The 17,547-nt window shown below is 44.5% G+C and overlaps 2 protein-coding genes across 3 annotated transcripts in view; one reads left to right on the top strand and one right to left on the bottom strand.

Annotated features, from left to right (window-relative positions):
* ppm1g (protein phosphatase, Mg2+/Mn2+ dependent, 1G) overlaps window positions 1–6,609 on the bottom strand; it is a 37,218-nt gene extending 30,609 nt beyond the window's left edge. The window contains exon 1 of the mRNA XM_078229454.1: window positions 6,271–6,609. Coding sequence (XP_078085580.1) covers window positions 6,271–6,381 — 111 coding nt within the window. The 5' untranslated portion in view covers window positions 6,382–6,609. The remainder of the gene's footprint in view (window positions 1–6,270) is intronic.
* A 7,698-nt stretch (window positions 6,610–14,307) lies between these two features.
* LOC144504311 (nuclear receptor-binding protein-like) overlaps window positions 14,308–17,547 on the top strand; it is an 83,996-nt gene continuing 80,756 nt past the window's right edge. The window contains exon 1 of one of the 2 annotated variants that reach the window (XM_078229456.1): window positions 14,308–14,846. In XM_078229456.1, the coding sequence (XP_078085582.1) occupies window positions 14,664–14,846 (183 nt within the window). In that variant the 5' untranslated portion in view covers window positions 14,308–14,663. The remainder of the gene's footprint in view (window positions 14,847–17,547) is intronic. The other variant, XM_078229455.1, reaches the window with a different exon arrangement.

Genomic DNA, 17,547 nt, shown 5'->3' on the forward strand with positions numbered 1-17,547 from the left:
TGCTTTTCGTAATTCTGAAAAGGGGGGGCGTAAAAAATTGGAAGCATGAAACTAAGATGGGCGACATTTCAAGTGTTGCTTTGACGATTTTGATCACAAGTGTTCAGAAAATCCAACTTGACAGCTGCTTGTTGAAAGCTAAAGCTCATGTCACCAGGAAGTTTTGAAGCATCAAATGGATTCCAGTGATTCTGAGAAAGTGGGACACAACCTTACTGAACAAAATGTGTGTGGTGAAAAAGCAAGCTGTGACAAAACCAGTGTAGTGTAGACTGAGAACCATTGTTGAGTGCAAGCAAGAAGTATCCATCTGACTGCATTTATAGTTGTGACAAGATCAGACTTTTCTATGGTGCTTGGTCTGATCAAACCTATACAAAAATATAGGCAAAGTGAGAAACAAACACCGTATAATGTTGTGCTATTTCAACTTAATGGGTTTGAATAAGATGAAACTTCAAGATTGAGAAAAATATAAAGCATTTTGCTTTAAAATGTAAATTACGCAGTAGTGCTATCACAGATGATGTAAAGAATTTGACAGCAATCTTTCAATATCTGGATGAGAAACTGAAACAAAATGGGGCTTTTAAAAGACAATGTCACTTGTCATGATGAGGATTTGAAACTCCCACAACAATCCAATAGTATAAATCACCTTTAATCACCATCTCAATCACCTAGCCCCTGGATCAGTTATAGCATAAAGCATCACTGGAAGATGAAGCAATTTCTGTACAATGCAGTATCTGTTCTGGGTTTGACCAAGGAAATAAAGGATTTCACTGGTTGTGAAAAGCTATTGCGCATTGGATGCTATGCATTTATCCAGCAGAGTATGGAATGCATTCACTCCTCGCTGCATCTGGAGCTGGGTTAAACACTGCAGTTTGCACTCAGGCTCAGAAAACAATGACCCATTCAAAGTATAGCAGATTTTGATGTGGTTTGATTTGTCACATGCACTAATTTACAGTGAAAAATATTGTTTCTTGCACCCTATACAGGCAAAGCATACCGTACATAAAGGAAAGTGTGCAGAATGTAGTGTTACAGTAACAGCTAGGGTGGAGAGAAAGATCAACTTAATACAAGGTAAGTCTGTTCAAAAGTCTGACGGCAGCATGGAAGTTGTTGTTCTCGAGTCAGTTGGTACGTGACCACTTTCCCGATGGATGAGAGTATGTCCAGGATGCGTGGGGTCCTTGATTATGTTGGCTGTTTTTCCAAGGCAGCGGGAAGTGTGGATGGAGTCAATGGATGGGAGGCTGGTTTGTGTAAGGGACAGGGCTTCCTTCATGACCCTTTGTAGTTTCTTGAGGTCTTGGACAGAGCAGGAGCTATACCAAGCTGTGATACAAGCAGAAAGAATGCTTTCTATGACGCATCTGTAAAAGTTGGTGAGAGTTGTAGTAGACATGCCAAATTTCCGTAGTCTCCCGAGAAGTCGAGGCATTGATGAGCTGCCTTAGCTATAGCATCGGCATGGAGGGACCAGGACAGGTTGTTGGTGATCTGGACACCTAGAAATTTGAAGCTCTTGACCATTTCCACTTCATCCCCATTAATGTAGATATTGACATGTTCTCCACTACGCTTCCTGAAATCGATCACTATCTCCTTTGTTTTACTGATATTGAGAGAGATTGTCATTGCACCAGTTCAGAGAAGGATAATCAAGCAATTTCCAGTGGTTTACAGCAGATCATTTGATATTGTTTCAATTAATGATTTACTCCAGTGGAAGAAATTCACTGCATGATTATGCTGGCTGCTTTTCCAAGGCAGCGGGAAGTGTAGAGGGAGTCAATGGCTGGGAGGCTGGTTTGCATGATGGACTGGGCTACGTTCACAACCCATTGTCTTTTAGTCCTGGTCAGTGCAGGAACCATACCAAGCTGTGACACATCTGGAAAGGATGCTTTCTAGGGTGCATCTGTAAAATTGGTGAGTCATAGCAGACATGCCAAATTTCCTTCGCCTCCTGAGAAAGTAAAGGCTATGGTGGAGGTACAGATGAATCTGATTAATTAATTAACCTGACTGCACACCAGATCTGGCTTGAATAGCCTACTCATGTCAGTCTGATCGCGTCCAAATTTATTTTCCAGATGATATGCCGCATTCATGTTGCAAGATGATTTTCAAGATTTAGGCAAATAAAATGTGCTGCATGCCTGACCAGATTTGTTTTTGTTCCCCCTCTCACTTCACATGATTTTCCCCTTTTATTGGAATTTGCAATGTTCTCATGAGTGGTTGTAATTGATTAGGCTGCAACTGCAAGTATTGCTGAAAAAGGTCACGTGCTGTTGAAGCTTCTCATTTTGCACTCATCTGGACAATTCACAAGAATACTAAATCATAAAGGGAACGACAATTTATCCTACACGAGAAGAGAGGGCCAATTGGTTTCAGCAACGTTCAAATTTTGTGGTACCAAATGACTATTTGTAAATTCAAACTCACTCTTTCCATTAAACCAGTCATTTTGTCGCATTCTATGATTGGGATCAAACACAAATCATGGAGTACTGGTGTGATCCACCCTGTTATATTAAGGTATGTGATTACTATTAAAGATACAAGTTCATCCAACATGTACCATATGTTTCGGTACGCTACTGACTGATTATTTTTAGTAAGAAGTTTAACAACACCAGGTTAAAGTCCAATGGCTTTTGCTACCAAATAAACCTGTTGGACTTTAACCTGGTGTTGTTAAACTTCTTACTGTGTTTACCCCAGTCCAACGCTGGCATCTCCACATCATGATTATTTTTAAGCAGAGACACATGTGGAGGAGTGGATTTCCTATCCAGATTAAGCTTAAGAAATCAAGCATTTTAAAAGAAAAATTATGTAAATCTCTGCAGCATTTAATTTAAGCTCCCGCTGAAATGTGTACCTATCAAGATTAGTGAGCACTGGAACACCTTTCCACTTGGGGTTGCCAAATTTGAGTTACATTAATTCAAACTGAAAGCATGCAAAACCCAACCCCATTGAAATTAATCTTTCTGCAAAAGGCAACTTAATTTGCAAATGAATTTGGAAGGAACCCTCTTCTGCACAATGCAAAGCCACTTCAAAAATGGCAGATAATCAAGCCCGGATCCATCTAGGTGGTGGCAAGAAATGGTCCCCAGAAAGTATTAACAATTGTGTGGGCAGCAAGGTGGAACAGTAGTTAGCACTGCTGCCTCTCAGCGCCAGGGACCTGGGTTCAATGCCTGGCTTGGGTCACTGTCTGTGTGGAGTTTGCACTTTCTCCGTGTCTGCGTGGGTTTCCTCTGGGTGCTCTGGTTTCCTCCCACAATCCAAAGATGTGCGGGTAAGGTAGACTGGCCATGCTAAATTGCCCCTTAGTGTCAGGGAGACTAGCTGGGGTAAATGCATAGGATTATAGGGATAGTGCCTGGGAGGGATTGTGGTGGGTGCAGACTCGATGGGCCGAATGGCCTCCTTCTGCACTGTAGGATTTTATGATTATTCTATGATTTACAGTGTGCCTGATAAATTTCCAGAAATTTTAACTCGCTATGAGCATCAAGATATTCTGATATTTGAGATAAGTTGATTACATTGGCCTCTCCATTTTTAGAAGCTGTAATCAAGATGAGTTTTACCTTTCAAGAGCAAAAATATTTAGAAGAGATGGGGGGGGGAAAGCTAAACAATGACTCACCAATCATGATTACACCAGTGCGGTTGGGGAAGAAGAAAACAGCTAGTGATTGGAAATTTCACAAAAAAACACCCAATACTTTTGCAGTCCTGTTACTCAGCCCAAAACCCAGAGAAACACAGAATAGATCAACTATTGCTCTTTTTGAAGAATCGCTGTATCATTCTAACTGAAGCACAGCACTATAAGGAGAAAAACTCCCTTCACAGTTGGCAATTGTGAGGCTTACATAAAGTGTCTGCAAATAAAAGCTAAACCTACTGCCAAATGCTTCCGACACCAAGTTCACACCACCAGCAGAGAAGCAGCTTACGCAGCTGATGATCACCAATTCCGAAGCAACAAATCTCGAGTTGCCTGTTGTGACTTCCAGCAGATATAAGCACTGCCTTTGTCGATATTGGCAAGAAAATCCTGACATGCCCATTATTGATCAAAGTGAAAATTGACAATGCTGCTCCGTGGGAGCAATAGTGAGGAAGAGACCCAAATTAACAATCTCAGATGGAGGTAGAGATAGATCAATAGGACATATAGAAATATCTCATAAATTTGTAAAGCTTTATGCATGTTCCACATTGTATTGATCCAGTTATTTGATAAACTTCACCTTGCAAATCTTTCCTATTTATTATCAAACTGAAAGCTTACCACTTCCTTATTGTAATAGCTATAGTAAAGAAAAAGTCCAGAGTGTGAGTCAATGGTGAAATAGTATGAAGTCCTGTGGCTCAGTGGTAATGTCCTCTGGACTAGAAGCTCCAGGTTCAAGTCCATACTCCAGACTTATTGGCCACAGAAGGGCATAGATACCATGGTTCAACAGGCTGATAATCAGTTCAGGAATCCTTCCACATTAACCACTATTCCCCAAAGGGGAAAAAGCGTGAGAGAAAATGTGCTTAAAAGAAATAGCGGAAATATGAAACCCTGTTAGTGAAAAAAAAGCATATGCAACTCCAAATGTTAGCTCTGTTTGTCTCTCCACATTTGCTGCCAGACCTGAGTATAAGGGCAGCACAGTTGCACAGTGGTTAGCACTGCTGCCTCACAGGTCCCAGGACCTGGGTTTGATTCCTAGCTTGGGTCACTGTCTGTGAGGAATCTACACATGCTCCTCATGTCTGCGTGGGTTTCCTCCTACAGTCCGAATGACACGTTGGTTAGGTGCATTGGCTATGCTAAATTCTCCCTCAGTGAACCTGAACAGGTGCCGGCGACTAGGGGATTTTCACAGTAACTTCATTGCAGAGTTAATGTAAGCCTACTTGTGATATTAATACTTAAACTATTTCCAGCATTTTGTTTTAATTTTAGATTCCAGCATCCATGATATGTTGCTTTTACTCAAGCTTAGCCAGAGTTTCATGCAAAACAATTGTTTATAGCTGCTTTACTTTGCTCTCCAGAACAGATACATCATTAGAAATCCATTTTATAGAGCTTCACCGTTACAGTCTAACTACCTAACTCAATTATTTCCAAAAGAAATACTGAATTGAACTGTAAACAGTACTTGACTGGAATTGGAATGGAGTTAGAAGCTCCTCAGTCCTGTCAGGTATGAGCTATACTAGAAGCCAATAGTTATTTCTGGCCAGTTGGCAGTTCTGTCTTTCAAATGGTAAAATTGCATCTATTTACTGTAGAGACCCTTTCTTATGTTATTCACCAGGTTACTTGCCAGGCGAGGGCAAGGAGTCAGATACATGAATTTATCTTACACCTCTAAACAGTCACTTGAAGATTTCATGCATAAAAAAATGTGATAATTATATATCGTTTTGAAAAAGCATCCAACACATCTTTTCAGATGCAGGTAAACCTGTAGGTTTATTTCCAATATGGTTGTTTTTAATTCTGGATTTTCACTTTTTTTCTCTGCGTTTTAAACCAACCCATCTTTCGCCATGGTTGTTTCTTTGCCTGCTCTAGTGGGATTTAGAGCACAAGGTTGTACGAGTCTCAATTAAATGCCCACCTCATAGATAACTTGATTACTCTTACGAGTGACTGACAAAGAGATTGTAAGAAAGTGCGTCCCAAGACAAAGTATGATCTGAAACTACAACAAAAAACTACAAATGTGTGAAAGAAAAATGTAGGTTATTAGTGGAAAGCTGTGCATTCATTACCACTAAGATTAAATTCTGCTTTCATTCACTCAAGTAAAAATCATGTGAACACGGGCACGTCTCAACTTTTTTTACACATGTGTACAGCAAGCCATACAGTTTTGATAATAGACCTGTTTAAGGCGAACACATCTCTTATGCAAATCAAAATGTTGGCTGTGTTTCCTCCACGAGGTTTAGCAGAGAATAGTACACTACTGTAGTTTTTTTTACTCCAGCCATTTCGATTGAAATGAGGGATTACAGTCACCCCACCGGTGCCCATTGTTAATGGAGTGTTACCAACTGCTGCTTCCCGATTGTGAGCTGAAGACGGTTTAACAAGATGTTTGATCAAACGCACATGAAGCAGCCTTGGGGTAAGCAAGACGAGGAGGCGAAGCCCACGATGCAAGGCCCCTGCCCATAGCGTGCGTCTGTGTGTGTGCATCCATTGACTGCACTCACCTCCATGGAGACCCTCCAGCCTTGCATGGCAGAGACGCCGAAGCCGAATTTGTCGGTGCATTGCTCGCTGGAGCTCTTCACTGTGTTGGGCTGCGACAGGTAGGCACCCATTCTGCTGCTGCTTCCTCCTCCTCTTTCTTTCTTCTTCCACCTCCAAGCAGCACCACCTCCTCCTCCTCGCTGCCGCCGCTGCTGCTCCTGGAGCCCGCAGATTGTTGGGGATAGGGATTGTGGAGGGGAAGGGGGTGATCTGTATCTGCCTTGGCCGGGCGGGAGGAGGCAGCAGGCCGGCGGCAGGGACTGTGACAGGGAACAGAGAGAGGGGAGGGGGGGGGAAGGGAGGGCTGCTCAGGCGCATGCGGGCTGCGGCCTGGAGGGGGGAGGGGCCGAGGCGGCGCGCGCCAAGGGCCGGTCGCCAGGGTAACGGGGCCTAGCAGCCCGCCAGCCACTACCACTACCCTCACCCTCTTACAAATCCCTCGAAACCAACAAATTCATTGCCCGAGAAATAAACACGGCCTCCTTGTTATTTGCCCCCCCATTGAAGGATTTTCCCCCCCAAAGGGATTTTCCACCTCAGAATAAACTTCCAACAAAAGATCCAGCCGATGTCTCCCTCTTTGTAAGTGTATAATTAACCCCCCAAAGTTCTGCTCAACTTTTCCACCCCTCAACTTTTTAAAATTAAAAATATATGTATATTTTTAATTTTTTTATATAAATTGAGGCGAAGGGGTTAAACGGAGACGGGAAGGGTAACCGCCGGGCACGTGAAGCTTCGGCCCTTGCGTCACTTCCTGGAGGCGGGCTCCAGAGGAAATGACGTCCGCAGCGCCCTGGTTATAGCCCCGCCCCTAACCGGACGTTACGAACAGTACTACAAGTCCCAGCATCCTCTTGGGGAAAGCAACATTTCACTCAGATTGTTGATTTGATTTATTATTGTCACGTGTTAGCACACAGAAAGATATTGTTTCTTGCGCGATATACAGACAAAGCATACCGTTCATAGAGAAGGAAAGGAGGGTGCAGAATGTAGTGTTACAGTCATTTGATTTATTATTGTCACATGTATTAGTATACAGTGAAAAGTATTGTTTCTTGCGTGCCATACAGACAAAACATACCATTCATAGAAAAGGAGAGAGTGCAGAATGTAGTGTTACAGTCATAGTTAGGGTGTAGAGAAAGATCAACTTCATGCAAGGTAGGTCCATTCAAAAGTCTGACGGCAGCAGGGAAGAAGCTGTTCTTGAGTCGGTTGGTAAGTGACCTCAGACTTTTGCATCTTTTTCCTGACGGAAGAAGGCGGGTGCTTGGGGTCCTTAATTATGCTGGCTGCTTTGCCGAGGCAGCGGGAAGTGTAAACACAGATGGCTGGTTTGCATGCTGGATTGGGCTACATTCACGACCTTCTGTAGTTTCTTGCGGAGTTGGGCAGAGCAGGGGCTGTGATACAACCAGAAAAAATGCTTTCTATGGTGCAGCTGTAAAGGTTGGTGGGAGTTGTAGCGGACATGCCAAATTTCCTTACTCTTCGGTGAAAGTAGAGACTTTGGTAGGCTTTCTTACTATAGTGTCAGCATGGAGGGACCAGGATAGGTTGGGTTGTTAGTGATCTGGACAACTAAAAACTTGAAGCTTTCAACCATTTCTATTTCGTCCCCATTGATGTAGTCAGGGGGCATATCCTCCACTATGCTTCCTGAAGTCAACAACAATCTGCTTCGTTTTGTTGACATTGAGGGAGGGATTATTGTCATTGCACCAGTTCACCAGATTCTCTTTCCTATACTGATTATTTGCAGGCTGCATGTGTCAGCTCAGTCTGGTTGACAATAATGAGTAGGGCAATGGGAAGTTATGTGGTTTAATGACGTGCAAGAGGCATAAACAGACAGATTGAAAGGAGTTCCTTTATTGAGATTTATTTCCTTCATCAAACCGGCTGAGATTTTCCAGCATTTTCTGTCTTTGTGAAAGGAGTTCCTGTTGGGTGAAATCTGGCAAGACTAGTCCCAAAGACAAAAGCATTCATAGAATCCTTATAGTGCAGAAAAGGCCATTTGGCCCACTGAGTCTTCACCAACTCCCTGAGTATCTTATGACAACACGGTGGCACAGTGGTTAGCACTGCTGCCTCACAGCATCAGGGACCCGGGCTCGATTCCTGGCTTAAGGTCACTGTCTGTACGCTCTCCCTGTGTCTGTGTGGGTTTCCTCCCACAGTTCAAAAGATGTGCTGGTTAGGTGCATTGACGGTGCTAAATTCTCCCTCAGTGTACCCAAACAGGTGCCAGCGTGTGGCAACTAGGAGATTTTCCCAGTAACTTAATTGTAGTGTTAATATAAGCCTACTTGTGACACTAATAAATAAATTTAAACTTACCCAAGCCCTTTCCCCTGCCTCATCCCCATAATGTGGAGATGCCGGCGTTGGACTGGGGTAAACACAGTAAGAAGTTTAACAACACCAGGTTAAAGTCCAACAGGTTTATTTGGTAGCAAAAGCCACAAGCTTTCGGAGCCTCAAGCTCCTTCTTCAGGTGAGTGGGAATTCTGTTCACAAACAAGGCATATAAAGACACAAACTCAATTTACAGAATAATGGTTGGAATGCGAATACTTACAGCTAATCAAGTCTTAAAGGTACAAACAATGTGTGTGGAGAGAGCATTAAGACAGGTTAAAGAGATGTGTATTGTCTCCAGACAGGACAGCCAGTGAGACTCTGCAGGTCCAGGCAAGCTGTGGGGATTACAGATAGTGTGACATGAACCCAATATCCCGGTTAAGGCCGTCCTCATGTGTGCGGAACTTGGCTATCAGTTTCTGCTCAGCGACTCTGCGCCGTCGTGTGTCGTGAAGGACGCCTTGGAGAACGCTTACCCGAATATCAGAGGCCGAATGCCCGTGACCGCTGAAGTGCTCCCCAAACCGCACCCATAACCCCAGCCATTTCCCATGGCTAATCCATCCAATCTATAAGTCTCGGGACACTAAGGGACAACTTAGCATGGCCATTCAATCTAACCTGCACATCTGTGGAGTGTGGAATGAAACCAGAGCAACCAGAGGAAGCCCACGCAGACACGGGACAATGTGCAAACTCCACACAGACTGTCCAGATCATGGCTAATACAGACGGACGTCAGGACGGACAAAGACTCAAGTTGTGAAATAATTCTTCAGTAATAAATTGTATGTGATCAATATTGTAATATCATTGTGCATACTCAATAAATTGTGCATATCATTGCCTGGAATAACTTGAAGGAAAAACTATCACAAAAGCAAAATACTGGAGATCAGGAATGAAAACAAAAAATGTTGGGAACACTCTTGTTTCTCTCTCCACACATGCTGCCAGACTTGCTGAGTTTTTCCAACACTGTTTTTATTTCAGATCTCCAGCATCTGCAACATTTTGCTTTTGTTTTACATTAACTCTGTTTCTCTCTCCAGACATGCTATCAGACATGCTGAGTTTTCCAGCATTTTCTGTTTTTATTTCAGATTTCCAGCATCCACATATTTTATTTTATGTTAACTGTATCTCTCTCCATGGATGCAGCCTGACCTGCTGATCTTTGTCAGCATGTTTTGGTTTTTATTTGTGATTTTGCTTTCATACAACTGGAAACAATTTCTATTGAAATTGAACTTGGAAAGCAATGAGAAACAGTCTTTCAACAACTTCAAAAAGACTATCACAAGCAACCTGGACAGTTGAATTAAATGCTGGTAGCACTCAGTGTTGCTCATTGCCATTAAATGGAGGATAGATTGGAGAGGTTGGGAGTGTTCTCCTCGGAGAGGAAAAGGCAAAGAGGTGAGCTGTCAGAGGTGTTCAAAATCATGAGGCGGGGTTGGGCTGGAGTTGAGAGGAAGAAACTCATAGTCATAGAGGTTTACAGCATGGAAACAGGCCCTTCGGCCCAACTTGTCCATGCCCCCTTTTTTTTAACCCCAAAGCTAGTCCCAATTTTGCTCATATCTCTCTATACCCATCTTACCCATGTAACTGTCTAAAAGCTTTTTAAAAGACAAAATTGTAGCCGCCTGTACTACTACCTCTGGCAACTTGCTCCAGACACTCACCACCCTCTGTGTGAAAAAATTGCCCCTCTGGACACTGCTATATCTGTCCCCTCTCACCTTAAACCTATGCCCTCTAGTTTTAGACTCTCCTACTTTTGGTAAAAGATATTGACTATCTAGCTGATCTATGCCCCTCATTATTTTATAGACCTCGATAAGATCACCCTTCAGCCTTCTACGCTCCAGAGAAAAAAGTCCCAGTCTATCCAGCCTCTCCTCATAACTCAAACCATCAAGTCCCGGTAGCATCGGAGTAAATCTTTTCTGCACTCTTTCTAGTTCCCACTGTTAAAAGGATCAAGAATCAGAGGGCACAGATTTTAAGTGATTTGCAAAAATAACTTTTTCACACAGAGTGGCTCCGGTCTGGAATGTATTGTCTGTAAGTGTGGTAGAGACAGGTTCAATTGTGATATTAGACCATAAGACCATAAGACATAGGAGCGGAAGTAAGGCCATTCGGCCCATCGAGTCCACTCCACCATTCAATCATGGTTGATTTCAACTCCATTTACCCGCTCTCTCCCCATAGCCCTTAATTCCTCGAGAAATCAAGAATTTATCAATTTCTGTCTTGAAGACGCTCAACGTCTCGGCCTCCACAGCCCTCTGTGGCAATGAATTCCACAGACCCACCACTCTCTGGCTGAAGAAATTTCTCCTCATCTCTGTTCTAAAGTGACTCCCTTTTATTCTAAGGCTGTGCCCCCGCGTCCTAGTCTCCCCTGTTAATGGAAACAACTTCCCTACGTCCATCCTATCTAAGCCGTTCATTATCTTGTAAGTTTCTATCAGATCTCCCCTCAACCTCCTAAACTCCAATGAATATAATCCCACGATCCTCAGACGTTCATCGTATGTCAGGCCTACCATTCCTGGGATCATCCGTGTGAATCTCCGCTGGACCCGCTCCAGTGCCAGTATGTCCTTCCTGAGGTGTGGGGCCCAAAATTGCTCACAGTACTCCAAATGGGGCCTAACCAGTGCTTTATAAAGCCTCAGAAGTACATCCCTGCTTTTGTATTCCAAGCCTCTTGAGATAAATGACAACATTACATTTGCTTTCTTAATTACGGACTCAACCTGCAAGTTTACCTTTAGAGAATCCTGGACTAGGACTCCCAAGTCCCTTTGCACTTTAGCATTATGAATTTTGTCACCGTTTAGAAAATAGTCCATGCCTCTATTCTTTTTTCCAAAGTGTACAACCTCGCACTTGCCCACGTTGAATTTCATCAGCCACTTCTTGGACCACTCTCCTAAACTGTCTAAATCTTTCTGCAGCCTCCCCACCTCCTCAATACTACCTGCCCCTCCACCTATCTTTGTATCATCGGCAAACTTGGCCAGAATGCTCCCAGTCCCGTCATCTAGATCGTTAATATATAAAGAGAACAGCTGTGGCCCCAACACTGAACCCTGCGGGACACCACTTGTCACCGGTTGCCATTCTGAGAAAGAACCTTTTATCCCAACTCTCTGCCTTCTGTCTGACAGCCAATCGTCAATCCATGTTAGTACCTTGCCTCGAATACCATGGGCCCTTATTTTACTCAGCAGTCTCCCGTGAGGCACCTTGTCAAAGGCCTTTTGGAAGTCAAGATAGATAACATCCATTGGCTCTCCTTGGTCTAACCTATTTGTTATGTCTTCAAAGAACTCTAACAGGTTTGTCAGGCACGACCTCCCCTTACTAAATCCATGCTGACTTGTCTTAATCCGACCCTGCACTTCCAAGAATTTAGAAATCTCATCCTTAACGATGGATTCTAGAATTTTGCCAACAACTGAGGTTAGGCTAATTGGCCTATAATTTTCCATCTTTTTTCTTGTTCCCTTCTTGAACAGTGGGGTTACAACAGCGATTTTCCAATCCTCTGGGACTTTCCCTGACTCCAGTGACTTTTGAAAGATCATAACTAACGCCTCCACTATTTCTTCAGCTATCTCCTTTAGAACTCTAGGATGTAGCCCATCTGGGCCCGGAGATTTATCAATTTTCAGACCTTTTAGTTTCTCTAGCACTTTCTCCTTTGTGATGGCAACCATATTCAACTCTGCCCCCTGACTTTCCTGAATTGTTGGGATATTACTCATGTCTTCTACTGTGAAGACTGACGCAAAGTACTTATTAAGTTCCTCAGCTATTTCCTTGTCTCCCATCACTAGATTACCAGCGTCATTTTGGAGCGGCCCAATGTCTACTTTTGCCTCCCGTTTGTTTTTAATGTATTTAAAGAAACTTTTACTATCATTCCTAATGTTACTGGCTAGCCTACCTTCATATTTGATCCTCTCCTTCCTTATTTCTCTCTTTGTTATCCTCTGTTTGTTTTTATAGCCTTCCCAATCTTCTGACTTCCCACTACTCTTTGCCACATTATAGGCTCTCTCTTTTGCCTTGATGCATTCCCTGACTTCCTTTGTCAGCCATGGCTGCCTAATCCCCCCTCTGATAACCTTTCTTTTGTTTGGGATGAACCTCTGCACTGTGTCCTCAATTACTCCCAGAAACTCCTGCCATTGCTGTTCTACTGTCTTTCCCATTAGGCTCTGCTTCCAGTCGATTTTTGTCAGTTCCTCCCTGAGGGTATTCAAGAGGGCATTAAGTGATTATTTGAATAGGAACAATATGCAAGGGTATGGAGAAAGGCAGGAGAATGGCACTAAGCCATAATGCTCATTTGGAGAAATGGTGGGGACACAATGGGCCAAATGGTCTCCTCTGCACTCTAACAATTCTGTGATTAAATATGTTCCGAGAGGCTTCAGAGCATGACTTATCCCCCATGCTCCAGCCATTAGTCTTCTGACTCATTATCCAATTGAATGGTGGTTGACTGTTAGCCAAACAGCCACAAATATGATAGACCAAAAGATGTGGGAGCAGAAGAAGGCCATTCAGCCCACTGAGTCTGCTCTGCTATTCAATATCACAACTGATCTGAAATGATAATCCTCAACTCCACTTTCCAGCCTTATCTTCACAACCCTTGATTCCCTTGCTGATTAAAAGTCTGTCTCTCTCAGCTTTAACCATACTCAACGACCTAGCAGTAAAGAATTCCACAGATTCACTCCCCTCAAGACAAGAAATTCCTCCTCAATTTGTCTTAAATGGACGATCTATGTTTAAGAACATAATCTTCTTGAAAGTCCCGATGATTTTTCTTCAAGGAGGACACACAGCATTGCCCTGGAGGTTGATTTCCAATTCCTAGAGCCTCCAGTTCAATGCTGGAGGGTTAGCAATCCTTAGCGCTGGGCAGATCAACTTTAAAATGGGCGGCACGGTAGCACAGTGGTTAGCACTGCTACTTCACAGCTCCAGGGACCTGGGTTTGAATCCCGGCTCGGGGTCGCTGTCTGTGTGGAGTTTGCACGTTCTCCCCGTGTCTGCGTGGGTTACCTCCGGGTGCTCCAGTTCCCTCCCACAGTCCAAAGATGTGCGGGTTAGGTTGATTGGCAATGCTAAATTGACTCTTAGTGTCCTGGGATGCATAGGTTAGAGGGATTAGTGGGTAAATATGGAGGGATATGTGGATAGGGCCTGAGTGGGATTGTGGTGGGTGCAGACTCGATGGGCCGAATGGCCTCTTTCTGCACTGTAGGGATTCTATGAAAATGGTCTTCTCGCCTTCAAAGACTTCGCTTTTCGCCAAGTCCATTGGCTGTCTGACCCGTCAATCATCTCGACCGGCGGGGCTGGACAAGGTCACGAGGAAGTTGACCAATGGCGGCAAGGCGAGTGGGCGGGGAGAATGGAACCGCACATTTACGTCATCCGCGCCGCGCGTGACATAACCGTTAGGACGAGCAAGGGGGGCGGGGCGTCCACGCGCCCGTGTCAACGTCACCCTGCCGCGGGAGCGGCAGTCAGCCGGGGCCGATTGGTCAGTCCGCCCGTCAATCAGGCCGTCGCCTGGCGCCCCCCAGGGGAAGTGGGCGGTTCCGGCTGGAGCGCGTCCGAGAGCTCGAGCGAATGGAGCGGCAGTCCGTCGTCGCCATTAGCGCGGGGTGAGGGTGAGGGGAAGAGAAAAGCCTGAGTGCGGCAATCGGACGGACATCTGGCTCCATTTATAAAGCTCCCAATATCTCGGAAAGGGTTTTTAAAAAAAAGCCAGTTTATTCAATCATTCGACGAGTTCTTACCGATCTTCGTCCCGTCCCCCCTCCACCCCTTTTCTATCCCTCTCCCCGGCCCCACACACACAGAGAGAGAGAGTGTCTGAGGAGCCGGGGCCACCCCAGAGGGAGGAGGACATCAAGGGAGGGGGGTGTGGTGCTGGATCATGTCGGAAGGGGAGAAAGCAGCAGCAGCGACGGCGGCGGTGGCCGCGGCGGCGGCGGACAAGGCGGCCGAGGCCATGAGCGCGCCGGCCGAGGTGGACGACGAAGAGGAGGATGAGAGCGAGGACGAGAGTGAGATCCTGGAGGAGAGCCCGTGTGGCCGCTGGCAGAAGCGGCGGGAGGAGGTGAGCTTCAGGACAAGGGGTGGGGGGAGCGGGGGTGACCTGAAGGCAATTCACCACCACTATCTCCCCCTACCCTCCCCCCTATAACCAGCAGCACTCTACTCCCCCTCTAACTGCAGCACCTTGAATCCAAGCTTCCCTTTTTTTTGTTGGGGGTAGATGGATAAAAGCCTTGTGCTTTTTGTACTTTGCCAATCAATAACATGAAAGCTGGTGATATAAAGCAGATCCATCTGTACCTAATGGGGAAAATAAGGACTGGTCGATGTCTGGGCAGATCAGATAAATAATATAGCTCGCAAAGAAGCGAACAGTATGGAGCTGCGAATGCTGCTACTTCTGCTTCTGCTTCTTACTCATTTAACTCAAATTCAGAATGTGCTGCGCATCCAGTGATATGTCTTTAGTATTAGGGTGGCACAGTGGTTAGCACTGCTGCCTCAGCGTCAGGGACCTGTGTTCAATTCCAGCCTTGGGTCACTGTGGGGAGTCTGCACGTTTTCCCCGTGTCTGCGTGGGTTCCTCTGGGTGATCTGGTTCTCCCCCCAGTCCCAAAGACGTTAGGTGCATTGGACGTGCTAAATTCTGCCTCGGTGTACCCAAACAGGTGCCGGAGTGTGGTGACTTTCGCACCTACTTCATTGCAGCGTTAATGTAAGCCTACTTGGGATGTTAATAAACTTTAAACTTTGAATACTGTTACTGCTTTGAGGGTCGTAGGGTTAGTGATCTACCTGAATACACCCTTCCGTTTCAATCACCCTGCTCCATTGAAACTATTCTCCCACCAACAGCTCATTCAAAGTTCTATGCCCAATGCACAAACAAATAAACTTTTTTATCAACCCAAGGAAATGGGATTCTATTGCCATGCTGTGCTAGCTGTTTCTTTTAAGTCGGGTTTTCTTCTGAAGAAAATGTCAAGTACTGGCATATTAGTTTGTAATATAGGAGTCAAATATTTTATTCGAATGTGCAGTGCTCACTGTTTGGAAAGAGGACAATTTTATTGGGCTTAGATTATAGTTGACGCAGATACCTTGGATAGAGACAAGTGCTAAACTATTGTGATTGAAACTTGTGCAGCATTTGAGCTGTTAATCCTGACTGTCTGCCCCTCTACCACAGCTACGTTCGCGGCCAGGTGTCCCTGGAGAGGGGGCATGCAGTGTCCATGGGCGCGGTTGACGCCTTCCGTGCCTGTTGGGCACCGCAGGGGTTGGGATGCTTTATTGACCCTGATAATCACATTTTAATTTGATGTCTTTAAGTTTCCTTTGTACTTTGATTTTTGTTCGGGCTGTTCCCCCTCCTTTTGGGGAGCTGCCCCTTTTACTTTGTCCTGACTTAATCTGAGTTTTTGTTTGGTTTGACCTAAAAAGAGGCCAAACACACTGACATTTTATTTCACTGCATACTATTGCAAATCAACTATCCAATAGGCAGCAAAAGTCATTTGTCATTTCCTTTCAAAAATGATATATTTTGTATGTGATTTGGTGCCGTTCCAATTTTGGAAACACCTTGCTTATATTCATTGTTTCTCACAATAAAAGTTTTATGACTTTTTCCATACATGTGAATTAGCCATGAGCTCCTCGGAGTTAAATTCTGATCCCAGAGGATCTTCATCCCAGAAATCATCTCCTTCCATTTTTCTAATATCACCTGCTTCAGCTGATCTGCTGTTGAAATCCTTATTCGTGTCTTGTCACCTTCAAACTTGACTATTCCAGTGAGTTCTTGCCCTGTTTCTTACTCATCGTCCTGTCATTGATGACCTACAGTGGCTTTTGTCCCAGTATAGGATTCCCATCCCTATTTCATTCTTTCTTTCCTTCCTCTAACTTGCATTCACCCCTACCCCAGCCCAAGAACTCTATCCCCAAATCAATGCCAAGACAAACATGAAGGCATTGGGAAGGGTAACTAAAAATTTAAGAAATAGGTTAAAAGGGGAGAAAGACCTGAAGTTGCTTATGGAGACTATTCCTGAATTAAAAACCTAGACAACTTAAGATGTAGTTGGCAGGGGGAAGGAAGTGGGAATAGGCGTGTAGGAGGCCAGAGTTGAAGTGATTTAGTTTTTGTGGGGTTATATGCTTGGAGGATGTTACAGGAGGGGACAAGCCATGAAAGGATTTGTTGATAAGAATAAGAATGTCAAGAATGGGGCAGCATGGTGGCACAGTGGTTAGCTGCCTCACAGCGCCAGAGATCCGGGTTCAGTTCCCAGCTTGGGTCACTGTCTGTGCGGAGTCGACACGTTCTCCGTGTCTGCGTGGGCTTCCTCCATTTTCCCCCTCTGAAAGACGTGCTCGTTAGGTGCATTGGCCATGCTAAATTTTCCTTCAGTGTACCTAAACAGGCACCGGAGTGTGGCGACTAGGGAATTTTCACAGTAACTTAATTGAAATGTTAATGTAAGCCTACTTGTGACACTAATAAATAAACTTAAAACTTTTAAACAATTTGATGTTGCAAAACTGAGAGCCACTAAATCAGAGCAGAGTGATCAATGAGCACAATTTAGTATGGGTTGTGTTAGAGGCAGCAGAGTTTTGCTTCAGATAAAGGTTATGGCGACAATGGCAGGCCCTCTGGGAGAACGTTTGGAAAGTTGTATCTGGAGGTGACAAAAACATGAGTGGTAGTTTTGGTAGGTGACCTTTCAGATCTAAAAGGTGGTCCTTGATGGTGG

Source organism: Mustelus asterias, chromosome 15 (assembly GCF_964213995.1).
Source record: "Mustelus asterias chromosome 15, sMusAst1.hap1.1, whole genome shotgun sequence".
In the NCBI taxonomy this organism is placed as follows: Eukaryota; Metazoa; Chordata; class Chondrichthyes; order Carcharhiniformes; family Triakidae; genus Mustelus; species Mustelus asterias.